This window comes from Embiotoca jacksoni, unplaced genomic scaffold (assembly GCF_022577435.1).
Source record: "Embiotoca jacksoni isolate LCO1_2020_lvr unplaced genomic scaffold, fEmbJac1.0.p SCAF_2, whole genome shotgun sequence".
NCBI lineage: Eukaryota > Metazoa > Chordata > Actinopteri > Embiotocidae > Embiotoca > Embiotoca jacksoni.
This window is the reverse complement of record NW_027185340.1, coordinates 16,107,977-16,121,678: the sequence shown is the minus strand read 5'-3', so window position 1 is coordinate 16,121,678 and position 13,702 is coordinate 16,107,977. Positions and strand designations below refer to the sequence as shown.

At 38.3% G+C, this 13,702-nt stretch overlaps 1 protein-coding gene across 1 annotated transcript in view; it reads left to right on the top strand.

Annotated features, from left to right (window-relative positions):
• LOC138201657 (polycystin-1-like protein 2) overlaps positions 1-13,346 on the top strand; it is a 42,423-nt gene extending 29,077 nt beyond the window's left edge. Inside the window, exons 32-43 of the mRNA XM_069155273.1 lie at positions 317-557; positions 783-879; positions 958-1,092; positions 1,379-1,564; positions 3,748-4,072; positions 4,296-4,429; positions 4,617-4,744; positions 8,348-8,508; positions 8,699-8,909; positions 10,199-10,300; positions 10,427-10,558; positions 13,127-13,346. Of these exons, the coding sequence (XP_069011374.1) occupies positions 317-557; positions 783-879; positions 958-1,092; positions 1,379-1,564; positions 3,748-4,072; positions 4,296-4,429; positions 4,617-4,744; positions 8,348-8,508; positions 8,699-8,909; positions 10,199-10,300; positions 10,427-10,558; positions 13,127-13,258 (1,984 nt within the window). The 3' untranslated portion in view covers positions 13,259-13,346. The remainder of the gene's footprint in view (positions 1-316; positions 558-782; positions 880-957; positions 1,093-1,378; positions 1,565-3,747; positions 4,073-4,295; positions 4,430-4,616; positions 4,745-8,347; positions 8,509-8,698; positions 8,910-10,198; positions 10,301-10,426; positions 10,559-13,126) is intronic.
• Positions 13,347-13,702: the final 356 nt, after the last annotated feature.

Here is a 13,702-nt window from a genome sequence, read left to right as displayed (position 1 = left end):
CAGCTGCCAATAGTCGTTGTTTGTGACTTCAATGGTCTTTGCCCACAACTTTAATTGACATTGTAAATTTGACACTAGTTTCCAAATTTTCGTTCTGAGATTATGTTTTATTACATTTAGTGTCAAGTCATTGCGAATTGGTTTCATTTGTGCACTAAAATGACTGGCAGTCATTTTAAAAGAATATTTGACATTTTTAAAAATTTCACTCTAAAATTACATTTTAAATGCCATTTAGATTCATAATTTTCAAATAAAATATAGTAATTGTACTTTTCTTTTCTTCTTTTTTGTCTTGTTTCACTTCACATTACAGGTCAAGTCCTGCAGACTGCACTGATAATAAGGAAAGTCAGAAAAAAAGGGTGTGCTGTCACGGAGGGCTTCCCTGGTGGTTCATTTTTTTTGGCTGGCTGCTCGTGATCGCGACCAGTTGTGTGTCGGGATATTACACGATGCTTTATGGGTTGAAATTTGGGAAGGAACGCTCCATAAGCTGGTTGGTATCCATGATTGTCTCCTTCTTTCAGAGTGTCCTCCTCATTCAGCCATTGAAGGTGAGGAGAAGAACAATTTCCCTCCACCCACATACCTTTACAGTGACCTCCTATATCTCACCTGTGCCTTAGGACTTCCAGCATAGCCATTGTATGTTCTAAATAGCTCAGTTTTATAGTTTTCTCATAATTTAAACTTTCTTATAGATATAATTCTTCATGAGCATGTGCTAGATATTTACTTGAACTGTTTGTGTTCACTTGTGTGAATGCCTCTCGATACAGGTGCTCGGTCTTGCAGTCTTCTTTGCACTTGTTTTAAAGAAAGTCGACGAGGAAGATTTAAGAAATGTGGAATTTCAAGGAAATGAGAAAAATATGGGTAAAGAATAAATTACTCAGAAATACCCTTTCTTTCTCAAATAATAGGAAAAGTTCAAACTAATAACTTCTCCCATAGGAGATTGTAAGGACCAACAAATAATGAGACGTGACGGAAGTCTCTACAAGCCACCTCCTCCTGCAGACATCAAGAAGATGAGACGGAATATGATTATGGAGCAGAAAGCCTTTGCACTACTCAAAGAGATTTTGAGTGAGTGGGCTCACTTTTTTGATATAACCGGTCATTTCAGAAAGGACTCGTATTAATAACAGTGCGAGGAAAATTCGCAATAAGTATGAGATTTACAGAAAAGAGTCTGATTCGGTATTTTCATGTGAGACATAAACAGGTGCAAGTTGACAAATTCTAAAGTCTGACCTGACTCTGTATGACAAACCCTTATTTTTCTATTGAATTGTTCTTTTTCCATTGTTACTGCACTGTTAAATTATGAGCGCTATAACGGATATGTTTGTATTGTTGGTGTGTGTTTCAGCCTACATAGGGTTCATGTGGATGTTGCTGCTGGTGGCGTACGGCCAGAGAGATCCCAATGCTTTTCTCCTGAACCAACACATCAGGGAAAGCTTCAGTGGGCAGATTGCAAACAGCATGAGCCTCGGCGATGTGTTCACTTGGGCCAACACATCTCTGCTCAGTAACCTCTTTGGAGTTTATCCAGGTAAAAGTGCATCCCTGAAAATATTCTTTCTTTTAGATAAGACAGGACCTCTGGCGCACACTTGACCTGATGTTTCAAGGAACCAAAACAAAACACAATTTAAGGTAAATGTAGAAATGCTCATCAGCCTCATCTCTATTTAATTTATAGACCCAATATACTACACATTTTGTACTACTCACACAGGTGGAAACATTTTGCCAAAATCTCTTTGTTCCTCATTGTTAGCGCATTTACAATTGATGAGTTGCTTTATTTAGTGAAGCAGAACACTTAAGTAGATTTAAAGAGCTTTGTGTCAAAGCAACTTTGATATTGTTTTTGTGCCAAAAGTTTGTTGGTATAAAAGCTGTTTCAAACCTTGCTGTCCAGAAAAGCAGACTTTTCACTCTTTTGCTGTGGAATTAAACAGCACTTGACTTCACAGCTGGGGAGCAGAGCACTTTTGTCATCTCTTGTGCCTTTTTTTTAGGATCGTTTTAGGATCTCACAAGGATTTCGATTTGTGCCGATTTTGTGAATTGCCTTCATGTTGGCTCATGCATTTAAACTTAGTAGCATAACTGTATTTACACACAGACATAATGATTTTACACACACACATTTGTACAGCTATCTTTGTGGGGAAATTAACTGAAATAATGCATTCCCTAGTCTATTACTCTCACCCCGCCCACTACAAATAAGTGACTAACCTCAACCCTTAACCACACCCTAATCCATAATTAACCCTAAAAAAAAGAAGTCGCCCTCAGAAAGCCCTTTGAAAGTAAGGACCAGCCAATACGTCCACAATGTTAAAATGTCCACACTCCAATGGTCTAAAACTAAAACTGGTCCTGACAAAGATAGGTAGGCAAGTACACGTACAGACACAAACACAAGTCAACTTTGTGGGCAATTTATGTTTTCAGATTACTTTTATGGAATGTTGTGAACTCTTACAATCTACTAAAACTTTTGAAAACATACTTGTTAAATGATTGTGTAGACTTTGCAGCTTTAAATGTCTACAGACAGGCTGATGCTGCTCATATTAAGCTTGATTTTAACATGGAAATGGTCACAATTTGTTCAAGTTTAATTTAATTGTCATTCCAACCATATTCATATTAATACACAAAAAAGTGAAACAAGATGGCGTTTCTCAGGACCAGGCTGAAAAGTAATAAATATAAGACATAAAAAACAGTGACCAGTGTGAAAACAGTCACCAGTATAACAGTATTTGACGGGGGTCACATCAAATATGGATTATTCAGGCCTGACAGAAATTGTGGTCGCTGTCTGAGCATCTCCATAGTTTGATATCCTTGTGGCGGCTGTCAAACCCATCATAAACTGTTTCGGGCTTGTTTTAATGTTATTGCAGAAGTATTTTACAGAAGTATATTTACAACTTGTGGCTTTAGCTAAACTTTATTGCAGAAAAGAAAAAGAACAAGTGACTTTGTTTTTTTCTTCATCATCACAAAGGACATGCCGTTTTGTTTGAATTAACTTTATTGGAGTTTTCAGTGGACAAAACAGAGCAGAGATTCCTTGTTCCTTAACTAATTTCTAGTACCAGGTACTTTTCTGAATTAAATTTTCCACTGCAGATAGTTCCCTCTCCATGTTGCTGGTCGTCCACACGTCACCACCGGAAACTACCGTCACATCATCTTCAACGTGCCACACGCAATTGCTTTATCCTTTCATCGGCAACCAATCAGGGGATTGAGTAGTCCAGTGATCAAAGAGTAGCTTAGCTATCAAAGACAAATATGTGCAGGATGTCCCATGCAACAATGACACATTGACCCAATGTCTCAGTGATATTTCAGTGATCGTTCTCTCTAAACAATCAGTGTCCTACAGTCTTTTCACCATTTAATATCAGCTCAGCTCACTTGGAACCTTGATGGAAGTGGTATTATGAAAAAAGTACCAAGTGATATCCTCAACTTTTACCTGATTGAAAACCAAAAAAAATGCAACTAGAGTCGAGATGAGCCATACCGCGCGATAGAAAAGTGTCATTTGAGCTGTACAGTGTGACAATAACAGTCACGGGTTGTGGCTCCAGAGAAAAGTTAACATGGCAAGACAGTTAAGAAATGTATGCGGAACACATAGTCTACTATTACAAAAAAAGTATAGCGTCTGTAAAAATGCTTTCACCTTAAAATGCTGTGTTCAAGGATTTATCACGGATGGAAACTCCAAGCTGGTGGGTAACGCCCGTCTCCGTCAGCTGAGAGTGCAGAAGAACTCCTGTCAGATCGCCGGCTCCATGCTCAAGCTGGTGCCAGACTGTCATGCTCCATACTCATGGGAGATGGAGGACATGGGCTCCTACGAACCCAGCTGGAACCACTCTGCGGGGGATAATGTCTCTACCTCCAGTCCGTGGAGGTACCAGACGCAGGCTCAGCTCAGGGCTTATCCTTTCTGGGGTAAAATGGTGCTCTATAGGGGAGGAGGCTTTGTCGTGGAGCTCGGCCCGAACTTACAGAATGCGAGCAGGTATGTTTGTGAGCAAACTGGAATGAATGTTTCAGTATAAGGACCAAATTTATTCTGTCATCTGAGAGTTCAAATTATTCTCAGTGGGCTAAGTTGTTTAATTTTTCCTTCAATTTATAGAAGCCATGAAAATATCCAGAATTTACATAAGTGTAACAATTAAAAGAAAAAAACAGACATCACAGCCCTACAGTTAAAATATTCCTCTGTTCTTCATCTGCAGCAACCTGGAGTATCTGTTCAGGAATAAATGGCTGGATGTGTACACGAGGGCCATCTTTGTCGAGTTCACCGTTTATAATGCAAATGTGAACCTCTTCTGTATTGTCACACTCCTGTTGGAGACTACAGCTGTAGGTGAGGAGTGCTTCCCCTGATGATTTTAATCAGAATCCACTTACAGATTTGTAAACAATAGTTTTCTGCCGGATATAGTGACATCAGATTTTGTGACTTTTTATTACCTTCAAACTGAATCCGTTTTATGAATGTGATCATGCCAGACTCTGTGTTTTTAAATACAATTTTCTTTTGGATTTTACAGGAGCATTTCAGTTCCACAGTGAGCTGCAGAGTATTCGTCTTTACCAGTCAACTGGGGGTCTCTACATCTTTGTTATGGCTGCTGAGATAATTTATTTGCTTTTCATCCTCTATTACATGTTCCTGCAGGTAAACACTACTGTGACTACCACAGAATGTAAGTAAAGGCTCATCGATTGCTTGGTTCTTTTCAGTCCAGACATCCGTTTCATTTCCTTCATTAAATGAAAGGTTTCTGGATTCAAGGAGGTCCTCACGACATCAGAGTCACGTTACGAGCGTGGCAGGGCTGGTTATATTCACTTTTGGTTTCCTGAACAAGTTTTCCCAGAACATGATCTTATGACCAGGAATCAATCGAACAAGTGGATTATTAACATCAAAAGGTTGCCTGGAGATTTTAATAGCTGATGGAGTCCGTAGGTTTAGCAAATCAAACTTTCACCAACAAATTTGTCTGTAAATATAAAAGAAATTTACAGCTGACTCAGAGCAGCTTTCACACCATGTTCATCTCCACTCTTTTATTATTTTTCAAAAGGAAAGGTCAAGTGGTCGTGTCTTAAAGACAATGTTGAAGTTGTTCGATCTAATAACATTAATCTTCTGTCATTTGTAGTTTCCTTCCATGCTTTCTTTTTTTCTTTTTTGGTGCAGCGCTGACTCATATCTTAATGTTATTCCACTCTTAAGGGTCATTTTGGTTTATGATCCTATGTGGCCTCCATTAACTATAATTTCTGAGGCAATTAGGTGCCTTTGTGTGTCCTTCCTTGTCGCACATTAAGGCTGTTTTGGTGATATACCTGAGGTGCTAGTAAGGGCTATTTTAAACAAAAATACAATTTGATACTCGCACGTAACCATGAGAAGGAGACTCACTCAAGCTGTAAGCTCTGGCTCAACAAATGCCATCAAACTTTGACGCTGAAGCTGATGAGAAACATGTCATTAGCTATCGTCTTTGGGATGTAGGCCGTTGTGTGTTCTGAACATCCAACCTCAAACTTACCTCTGCAAAGCTAACCATTGATTGTTGCTCTGTGGATGGACCATTTGCTAGGTGTTTCACTTTCAAATGTGCGTAGCTGTGGTAGACTTGTGATATGCAGGCTTTCCCTGGCAGAGTTTGCGCTGCATCTCATTTTTGTTTATTTATTCCACACGGGGAACCGTTTGACTGTTGTTGTAGTCTTTGCATGTTTCTGCTCTTTGTACCGTAGCATATAATCTCACAATGCCACAAACATTTTCCTTATTGACTCGATATAAAATTTGACTCCTCCTCAGGTTTGAAAAATGAGGCCAATGTGAAAGTGTCTTAAAGTGCAATACCACCGAGGGCCGCTAGGGGCTGGATCCTCTCGCTTACAAGATCACAAGTCATTATGTAGTCATTAGCTAAATTCACTCCTGCTGATTTACTCCTTTTCCGGTGGTCCTTCTGAAAATAATCCCATCGTTAATTACACATTAGTCCTAAAAAAGATTGTTTGGGGCCGTGTCTGGCCATGCTAGAGGTGCAGTCATGTTTCCTTTACACGTGGGCGGGAATGTGGTCCTCACATTCTCACTCAGATCGAATCAGATTCATCCCTCACTGATAAAAACGTTGTGTTCATCTCTTCCTTTTATAGTTTAATGTCAGCTGGCAAACAGCTTTTAGGTGCTTTATCGCCACCTTCTGGTGATGGCAATGCAAGTAAATACTATAATAGTAAATAATACGATAAGACAAAAGACACAAACTATTTTATATTTAATTTTCAAATGGCTATTCAAAAATTTGAAAAATCATAACACATCCCCGGTAGTTACACTTGAATAAACAAATCTTATATCCACTACCTGACAAGCTGTAAGAGAGGAAATGTTTTTAAATATATGTGCACCTCTTTGAATTTCACCTGGAATCATCAAAATTATAGTCTCAATGAGTCACACATAAATGCTGCTTGTTAAATTACACTACATAAATGCACATTTCAGTGAGCGCTACAAGCATTTAACAAGGTGACTCTTTCACACGTAAAAAGCTTGGAAATGGACTTTCTAAGTAGAAACCAAAAATGTCAGGGTTTCATAAAAAATAGATCTGCAAAATTCTCACGTAATAACACTGCCTTTTAATTATATATTTTGAAATTCGAGAAATTATCATTTAAAATATTTTTGCTTATTAACAAAACATGGGTTAATATTGGATGCTGTCATCCATACTTTTATGTTATAATTTAACCTTTTAGGAACAAAAAGAACCCAAAATGTTTCTAATAACTGCTCAAACCTCAACAAATCCATGCATATGCATGTAGTGGATTAGATTCATATTTCGGGGCACCATTTTTTGTCTAGCAGAAAGAATCAAGATTTAATCTTAATAGGCTGTATAAGCCTATATACAAGTGATCAGTCATAGTGTGAACATAGTATGAACTGTGACTTCTGTATTTAGGGATTTCTTTCAATATCTTACAGGAAATACACAAAGACAAGTGTTTGGTCTATAAGGATATTTATTGAACAACCTTTACACCAAGGATAAACTATATTAGTGCATATTTTAGTGTATGGATCATGGATGTGATGAACAGGATTTCTAAAATATAGTGACGGTGGGAACGAATGATAGTTAAGTTATTAAAAAACGGAGCTAGTTTCTGACGTAATTGGATAAATCAGCTATCAGACATCAACCCAATGGATCAAAGTACTCAGATGGATTCTGCCTACTGGAGGGTGGTCCCATCTCTACTGGAGGTGGTCCCATCTTTAGTGGAGGGAGGTCCCAGTCGTTCAGACAAGCCTCTTTCCTGCGGACCTCCGTGCAGATGTCAGGGCCCTGGAGTTTGGTGTCGTGCTGTGGGTGTTCACTCCCATAGCTGGCGTCCCGTCCAGGCTTCTTCTGCTGGTACTGTTGGGTCTTGTTTAGGACCGATGACCAGGGTGCAGTGATGCAACAGCTGTCAGCTTTGGCAAAAAGGATCTTCTGAGTTTTGTCCGGATTGAGAGATGACTGGATTTATCCTGACTAGATTATCAAAAATACTTTTTATGAGAGAAAGAACAAAACAACGGCGTTGTCGGTTGGAGGCGATAATTAAACTCAATTAGTCGCAATTAAAAGTATGCGTTCTTCACTTGTTTTAAAGTTTACTTGGGGTTAATAAAAATATAGTGCGTGGTAACTCTAATATGATCGGAAAGTGTGAGATTAATTTAAATAAAGAGCGACTAATGATAAATATTACGTTTAATCAGAAGAAGAGAAAAAGCCCGCGGTTCAGCCTGAGGTTTACAGTTTTTATGAATGTCTGGGCCAGAGGAGGGGTCAAGTGTCAGATGACCACTCACTGAGCCCGCTCTGAAAACAGGGACAATTTGTTCTTTAAGAATAGGGCTAATTATTCATTTTGATACAGCTAAGAATATAAATTAATTATTTGTCCATCATGACTAAAGTTGAACACTTGTTGATATCGGTTACACAGATACTTATTCAAGTTTATATTGTTAGACAACATGAGTAACTAAAGAAAGGCAGAGAGTATGCAGATGAACTATATAAGCAAGGCGTATACATCAATGATATGTACAAGTGTTATTAATTTGCATGAGAAACAAATTTCCAGACGACCTGATTCTCTATGTGCTGAAGAGGATGTCTTGCTACATGCGCATAAACTGGCTCTTGTTGCGTTACAGTTTTCTCTCATTTCTTTTCCTGGAAAGGGCAAATTAATGAAGCAGCAGCGGTGGGTTTACTTCAAGAACAAGTGGAACCTCCTGGAACTGATTATCATCCTCCTGAGCTGGAGCGCTGTGGCTGTCTTTATCAGGAGGACTCTGCTCAGTAACCGTGATATAACCAACTACCAAAACCACAAAGACCAGTAAGACTTTGTTTTATCTACAGCATTTAATTGAAAGCTTTTATATATATATATATATATATATATATATATATATATATATATGTATATATATATATATATATATATATATTCTCCTTCTGTAATCGTAGTAGTTTTGTTTGGAGGTACTTTTTCTACTTATGATAACACATCTTTATTGTCTTTGTAGATTTGCCAGTTTTTACGAGACAGCCACAGCCGACTCAACGCTTCAGTATCTAATTGCTTTCCTAGTCCTGCTGGCAACTGTCAAACTGTGGCACCTGTTCAGACTAAACCCCAAGATGAACATGATCATAGCCACCCTGCAGCGGGCCTGGACAGACATTTTCAGTTTTCTTGTGATCATTGTGATCATGCTGGTGGCGTATTCCATTGCTGTGAGTGTTTTGCCCTTATATCAAGACCTTCACCTTATTATCTAGGAATATTCAGTCAAATCACTGCTATTTCCTGAGTTATCGTAACTTAAATAGTACAATAATGGGGGATATTTTCTTTTTAAAAGGTAACTGAGCCTTAAAACACAACTATGGATTTAATTGAATTGAATTATAATTAATATTAAGCCAAGGAATACTCAGAGATAATAATTTTTTTTAAATGTAATTGTTAGAGCTATGTACAACTGCTTCAGAAAGTATTCAAACCCCTTACATTTTTGCACACTATTTTCAGTTATAGATTTAATTTTAAATGTGAAAAAAATACTTTTTTTTTTTTGCAATAATTAACATTCAGTAACCCATGACAAAATAGGTTTTTAGAATATTTTCTACCTCTTTGAACACCTGGACTTGGGCACTTTATCCCATTCTTCCCAGCAGAACCTCTTTATCCATTTAAAATTATATTTACAGCACTTAACAGTGTGAAAAGTCTGAATCTTCTTTATTTTAAAGATCAATATATTTTCAAACCCGATCTACAAAATATATTATAAATTTGATTAAATATCAACATTTAGTTTAAACTCAGTGCTTCTCTTTTCACTGCAAAAAAACACCAATAAAACTGATCTTAATTGTTTCTTGAGTATATTGGGGTTAAATAATGGGGCAGCAGTGATGTGGTTAGCACTGTCGCCCCACGGTGAAAATGTTCAGGGTTCGATCTCAGGCCTGGGCCTTTCTATGTGGAGTTTGCATGTTCTCCCCGTGCCTGCATGGGTTCTCTCCGGGTACTCTGGCTTCCTCCCACCATCCAAAGAGATGCATGTCAGGTTCATTGGTGATTCTAAAAAAATTCCCTTAGTGGTCTTTGTTTCTGTCTGTCTATGTGTGTGCCCTGTGATAGACTGGTGACCTGTCCAGGGTGTACCCTGCCTTTTCCCAAAGTGAGCTGGGATAGGCCCCATCCCCCCGTGACCCTGTTCAGGATAAAAGCGGGTATAGATAATGGATGGATGGGTTATTGCACCATGATGATCACCATTCTGCTGGGAGGTTGTCTGTAATATAGTCATGAATTTTAATCTTCTAATTTAATCTATTACAGTATGTATTCTCAGTGGTTTAAATGGCATATACTAATGAAGTGCATTTAATACTAAGGAAGCAACCTCAGTCCATTATGTCCAAAATGATAAGTTTGATCAAAGCTGAAAGATGTGATAGACAGAAATGATTTCAGTGGTTCCCCTACTGATTCATGTGTATAACGTTTCTAGTGCAACGTGATTTATGGCTGGAAGATATCGTCTTATAGAACTTTAATGGATGCTCTCCTGACCATCATCAGCTTGCAGATAGGCATCTTTAACTATGCTGAGGTGAGTGATATGTTCCCCTGCTCAAAGATTCAAGTTTTTGTAATATATAATGTTAATAATGCAGTCCAGATTTTTCTGTTGTGATATAAGGGGCATACTAGTACTGACACATTTGCTATTTTCTAGGTCCTGGACAACACCCCTCTGCTTGGGGGACTCCTCTTTGGTTCCTGCATTGTGTTCATGACATTTGTGGTGCTCAATCTCCTCATTTCAGTGATCCTCGTGGCTTTCAACGAGGAGCAATTATACCACAAGGTAATATTTTTCACAAATCATCACTTTTAGAAAATAATCAAATTCAGTCTTGTCTTTTCTTTCTTTTGTTTTAATAAAAAAAAAAAAAGTTAAGTTAACTGTTTACAACATACACATACTGTGCAGTGTAGTATGTAAACTTGCAATATACTGTACAAAGATGGATCAGAAAGTTCAGAGACTGCTTCTGTTGCACACCAAGGGTGTGCAGCACCGTGACATTCACAGAGCACAGAAGCTATAACCGTTGGGTGTAAGTACTCCACCGTGAATTTGACCCTTGTATAGTTGCATTGTTTTTTACTTAATTATGACAAATATGATGATGAATGGTAAAGAATGGTATTCTGAAATGCTTGTACCAGCTTCAGAGATTTTCCCCGGGTTGAATCGCAAACTGTAATTGTGCCCTCTAAGCATTTGCTCCTGGTGCCCGAGGTAGAAACCTGACATTTTCCACCCAAAAAGCTTCAGTTTCACAGTGTAAATAATCTGAGCCACTGATTTTGTGTCTTTCAATTACCTCTGTTAGTTTTTTCCACCAAAAGCGTTGAGCTGCTCGGTCGCGATGCATCTCTGTCATGAGCAATTACGGCTGACACAATAACAACCCAGCTTACATTTTAATTTATGTTATCATAAATCTTACATGTGTTTATTTTTTTCTGTAAAGTTATTCTGAAAAAGAACCCCTATATTTGAAACTATTAGGATTCACCACTGGTTCATCACTGAGGAGGACAAAAAAAAGCCAACATAAAAGCTGCGCAATGTCAACACTGTCGGTCTGTCCTTGGCAAATTTATTTTTCTACTCCCGCTTATCTGTATTTTCTGTTGTGTGGCAGCTGCTGTTAACTTTGGAGGAGGCCGACCATCAGATAAAAAAAAAATCTTTAGGGAATTTCAGACAATGAGCAGCTGCCACTTTCAGTCTTTCAATGAAAGAAGAACAAAGCGGTTTCTTACTATCTGGCTATGGACCTTCGAATGGATATGGTATATTTTAACTATTTTGAGTTTCAAATGTTGGTTTTGCATACCTTTCAGGCCACAATAGTGCAGGTAGTACTTATATATCATTCGGGTGTCAAGTGAATATAAATCAGGCTCCATTATCCTCCTATAGGATTAAGCTGTAGGCCACAGAAATGCTACATGTTTATTGTTTTGAAAGTAACTCAAATGCATGTGGTGTCGTGGCAGTAAAGTTAAGACACACAAAGTGTTGCAATGCTGCACCAGAGAGAGTTTGTAAGACTAAGGTTGTAATAATTTCTAATTCATTGCTGGCAGTTATACAATATAAAGACAGAGAAGGCGAAAGCTTTTGTCATGCCGGCCTACAGAGTGCGAGAACATGAAAGCTATCATATTCTTACGTATATCGAATTTACAAAAGTCTCCATAGAAACGATTTGTTTATTTTCAGCAGCACTACTATGACTGCCGCCTTCATCATTGATAACAAGTATCAAAATTCCCTGAATTAGACCATGGTGCACATGCTGATGGGATTGAATGTAGCGTTGATGCTGTCAGGAAACAGCCATCTGAAAGCACCTATGCTGCCGAAATTGTCATTTCGTAAATTTGTTTTTGCAACAACATTGCCCCTGTCAAGAGGGTCCGTATGCGTTCTGAATCCACAAGCTATTCCTTCAGCAAAGGGTCAGGGGTAAGTAAGCCGGGAGGCAGCAGAGAGGCATTTTAATTAATGACATGCAAATGTAATATCAGCCAGGAATGTGATAGTGAGCATTTACATTTTTACAACACAACATTTTTTCCACCGTGACATTTCATATGTTCTGTAAGGATAAATGCATGTGTCCTTTTTCGGGCAGGGAGGAATGATTGACATTTCATTGAGGAAAAGGAAAACTTCTTAGAATTCTTGTCTTCAGTTAAAGTGTGTGGTAAAACTAATACAAGCAGCAGCGTAGGGAATTGGCTCGGCTGAGTAATGATGACAATAAAAGTACAAGGTATTTGAAGCTCAGTTGATTGACAGTTTGTGCAGTGATGTTAGCCGGATAGCTCCTCCTCACCTTTAGACCCTGACCATGTAACTCCCGTTAGTTTTGTTGCTCCTGTCTAAAACACTTTTGTTACCTTTGTCATTTTTTGTAAATGCAGTGAGTTTACTCTGTAATCTGGCAGTTTAATTTAAAACACTTTTGAGGGTTTGCAGAGCTTTAAATCACAGTTGAAAGATACTTGGTGCTGTTTAACTGCCGTAGTTTTGGATGAATACTTATTTTGCACCAAAGGTGTTTTGCAAACAGGGCCATGATTCCTCTCACGCACATTCAATAACACAGCAGAATAACAATTAGCAGAATCAGACACACAACACAATGGTCACCATGGAGGACAGCCGTCAGAGTAGCACGGCACTCCAGTTATCTGCAGTTATTGAGCTGCACTGCTAGAGTTTTACATGTCTGTTTCACATTGCCTCGGAGATAAGTATGTGGTAAATGAGATGAATGTCCTTAGAAGTGTCAAAAGCATCTCTCACATATTTCTTGTCTCTTAAACTGATTTTGAATCTCTCCTCTCTTAGCCCTCAGAGGATGAGGAGATTGTTGATCTGATGCTGAAGAAAATCTGCGGTCTTTTTGGGATCAAGTATAAAAACACAGAAGACACCCCGGGGTCTGATGTGAATGGCGGCTTGGTCCTCAATAACAGCTGAGATATCTCTGACACTTCTCCAGTTGATGTCAACACCATTCGGACATTTGAAGACTCCGTAAAGCTGTAGTGGCACAACTTTATTTTGTATTGTGTCAAATTTGACTGTTTTTGTATTCAATATCATTCACAAGTTCATTTGTTTATTCTCATTCTTCTCTGCTCTGCACTGCTCTGGGAATTTGTTGGGATAAATTTCACATTGAGAATTCTACTGTTTGTTGAGGTGAATAAGTCTAAGAGAATTATTTATTTACAAATCTAATGTTTTGCTCCCAAAGATGTTACTCAGAATGCACAAAAAGAAAATTCCCTTCAAAGTGTATACATTAAATCATAATATTTGCATAGAGGGTCACAACAAAAATGTTCTGGTAAATTATCAATGGATATGAGCTGATAAAACCTCCATGAGTAGGAAAATTGAGACCTAAAAAGTTGGATA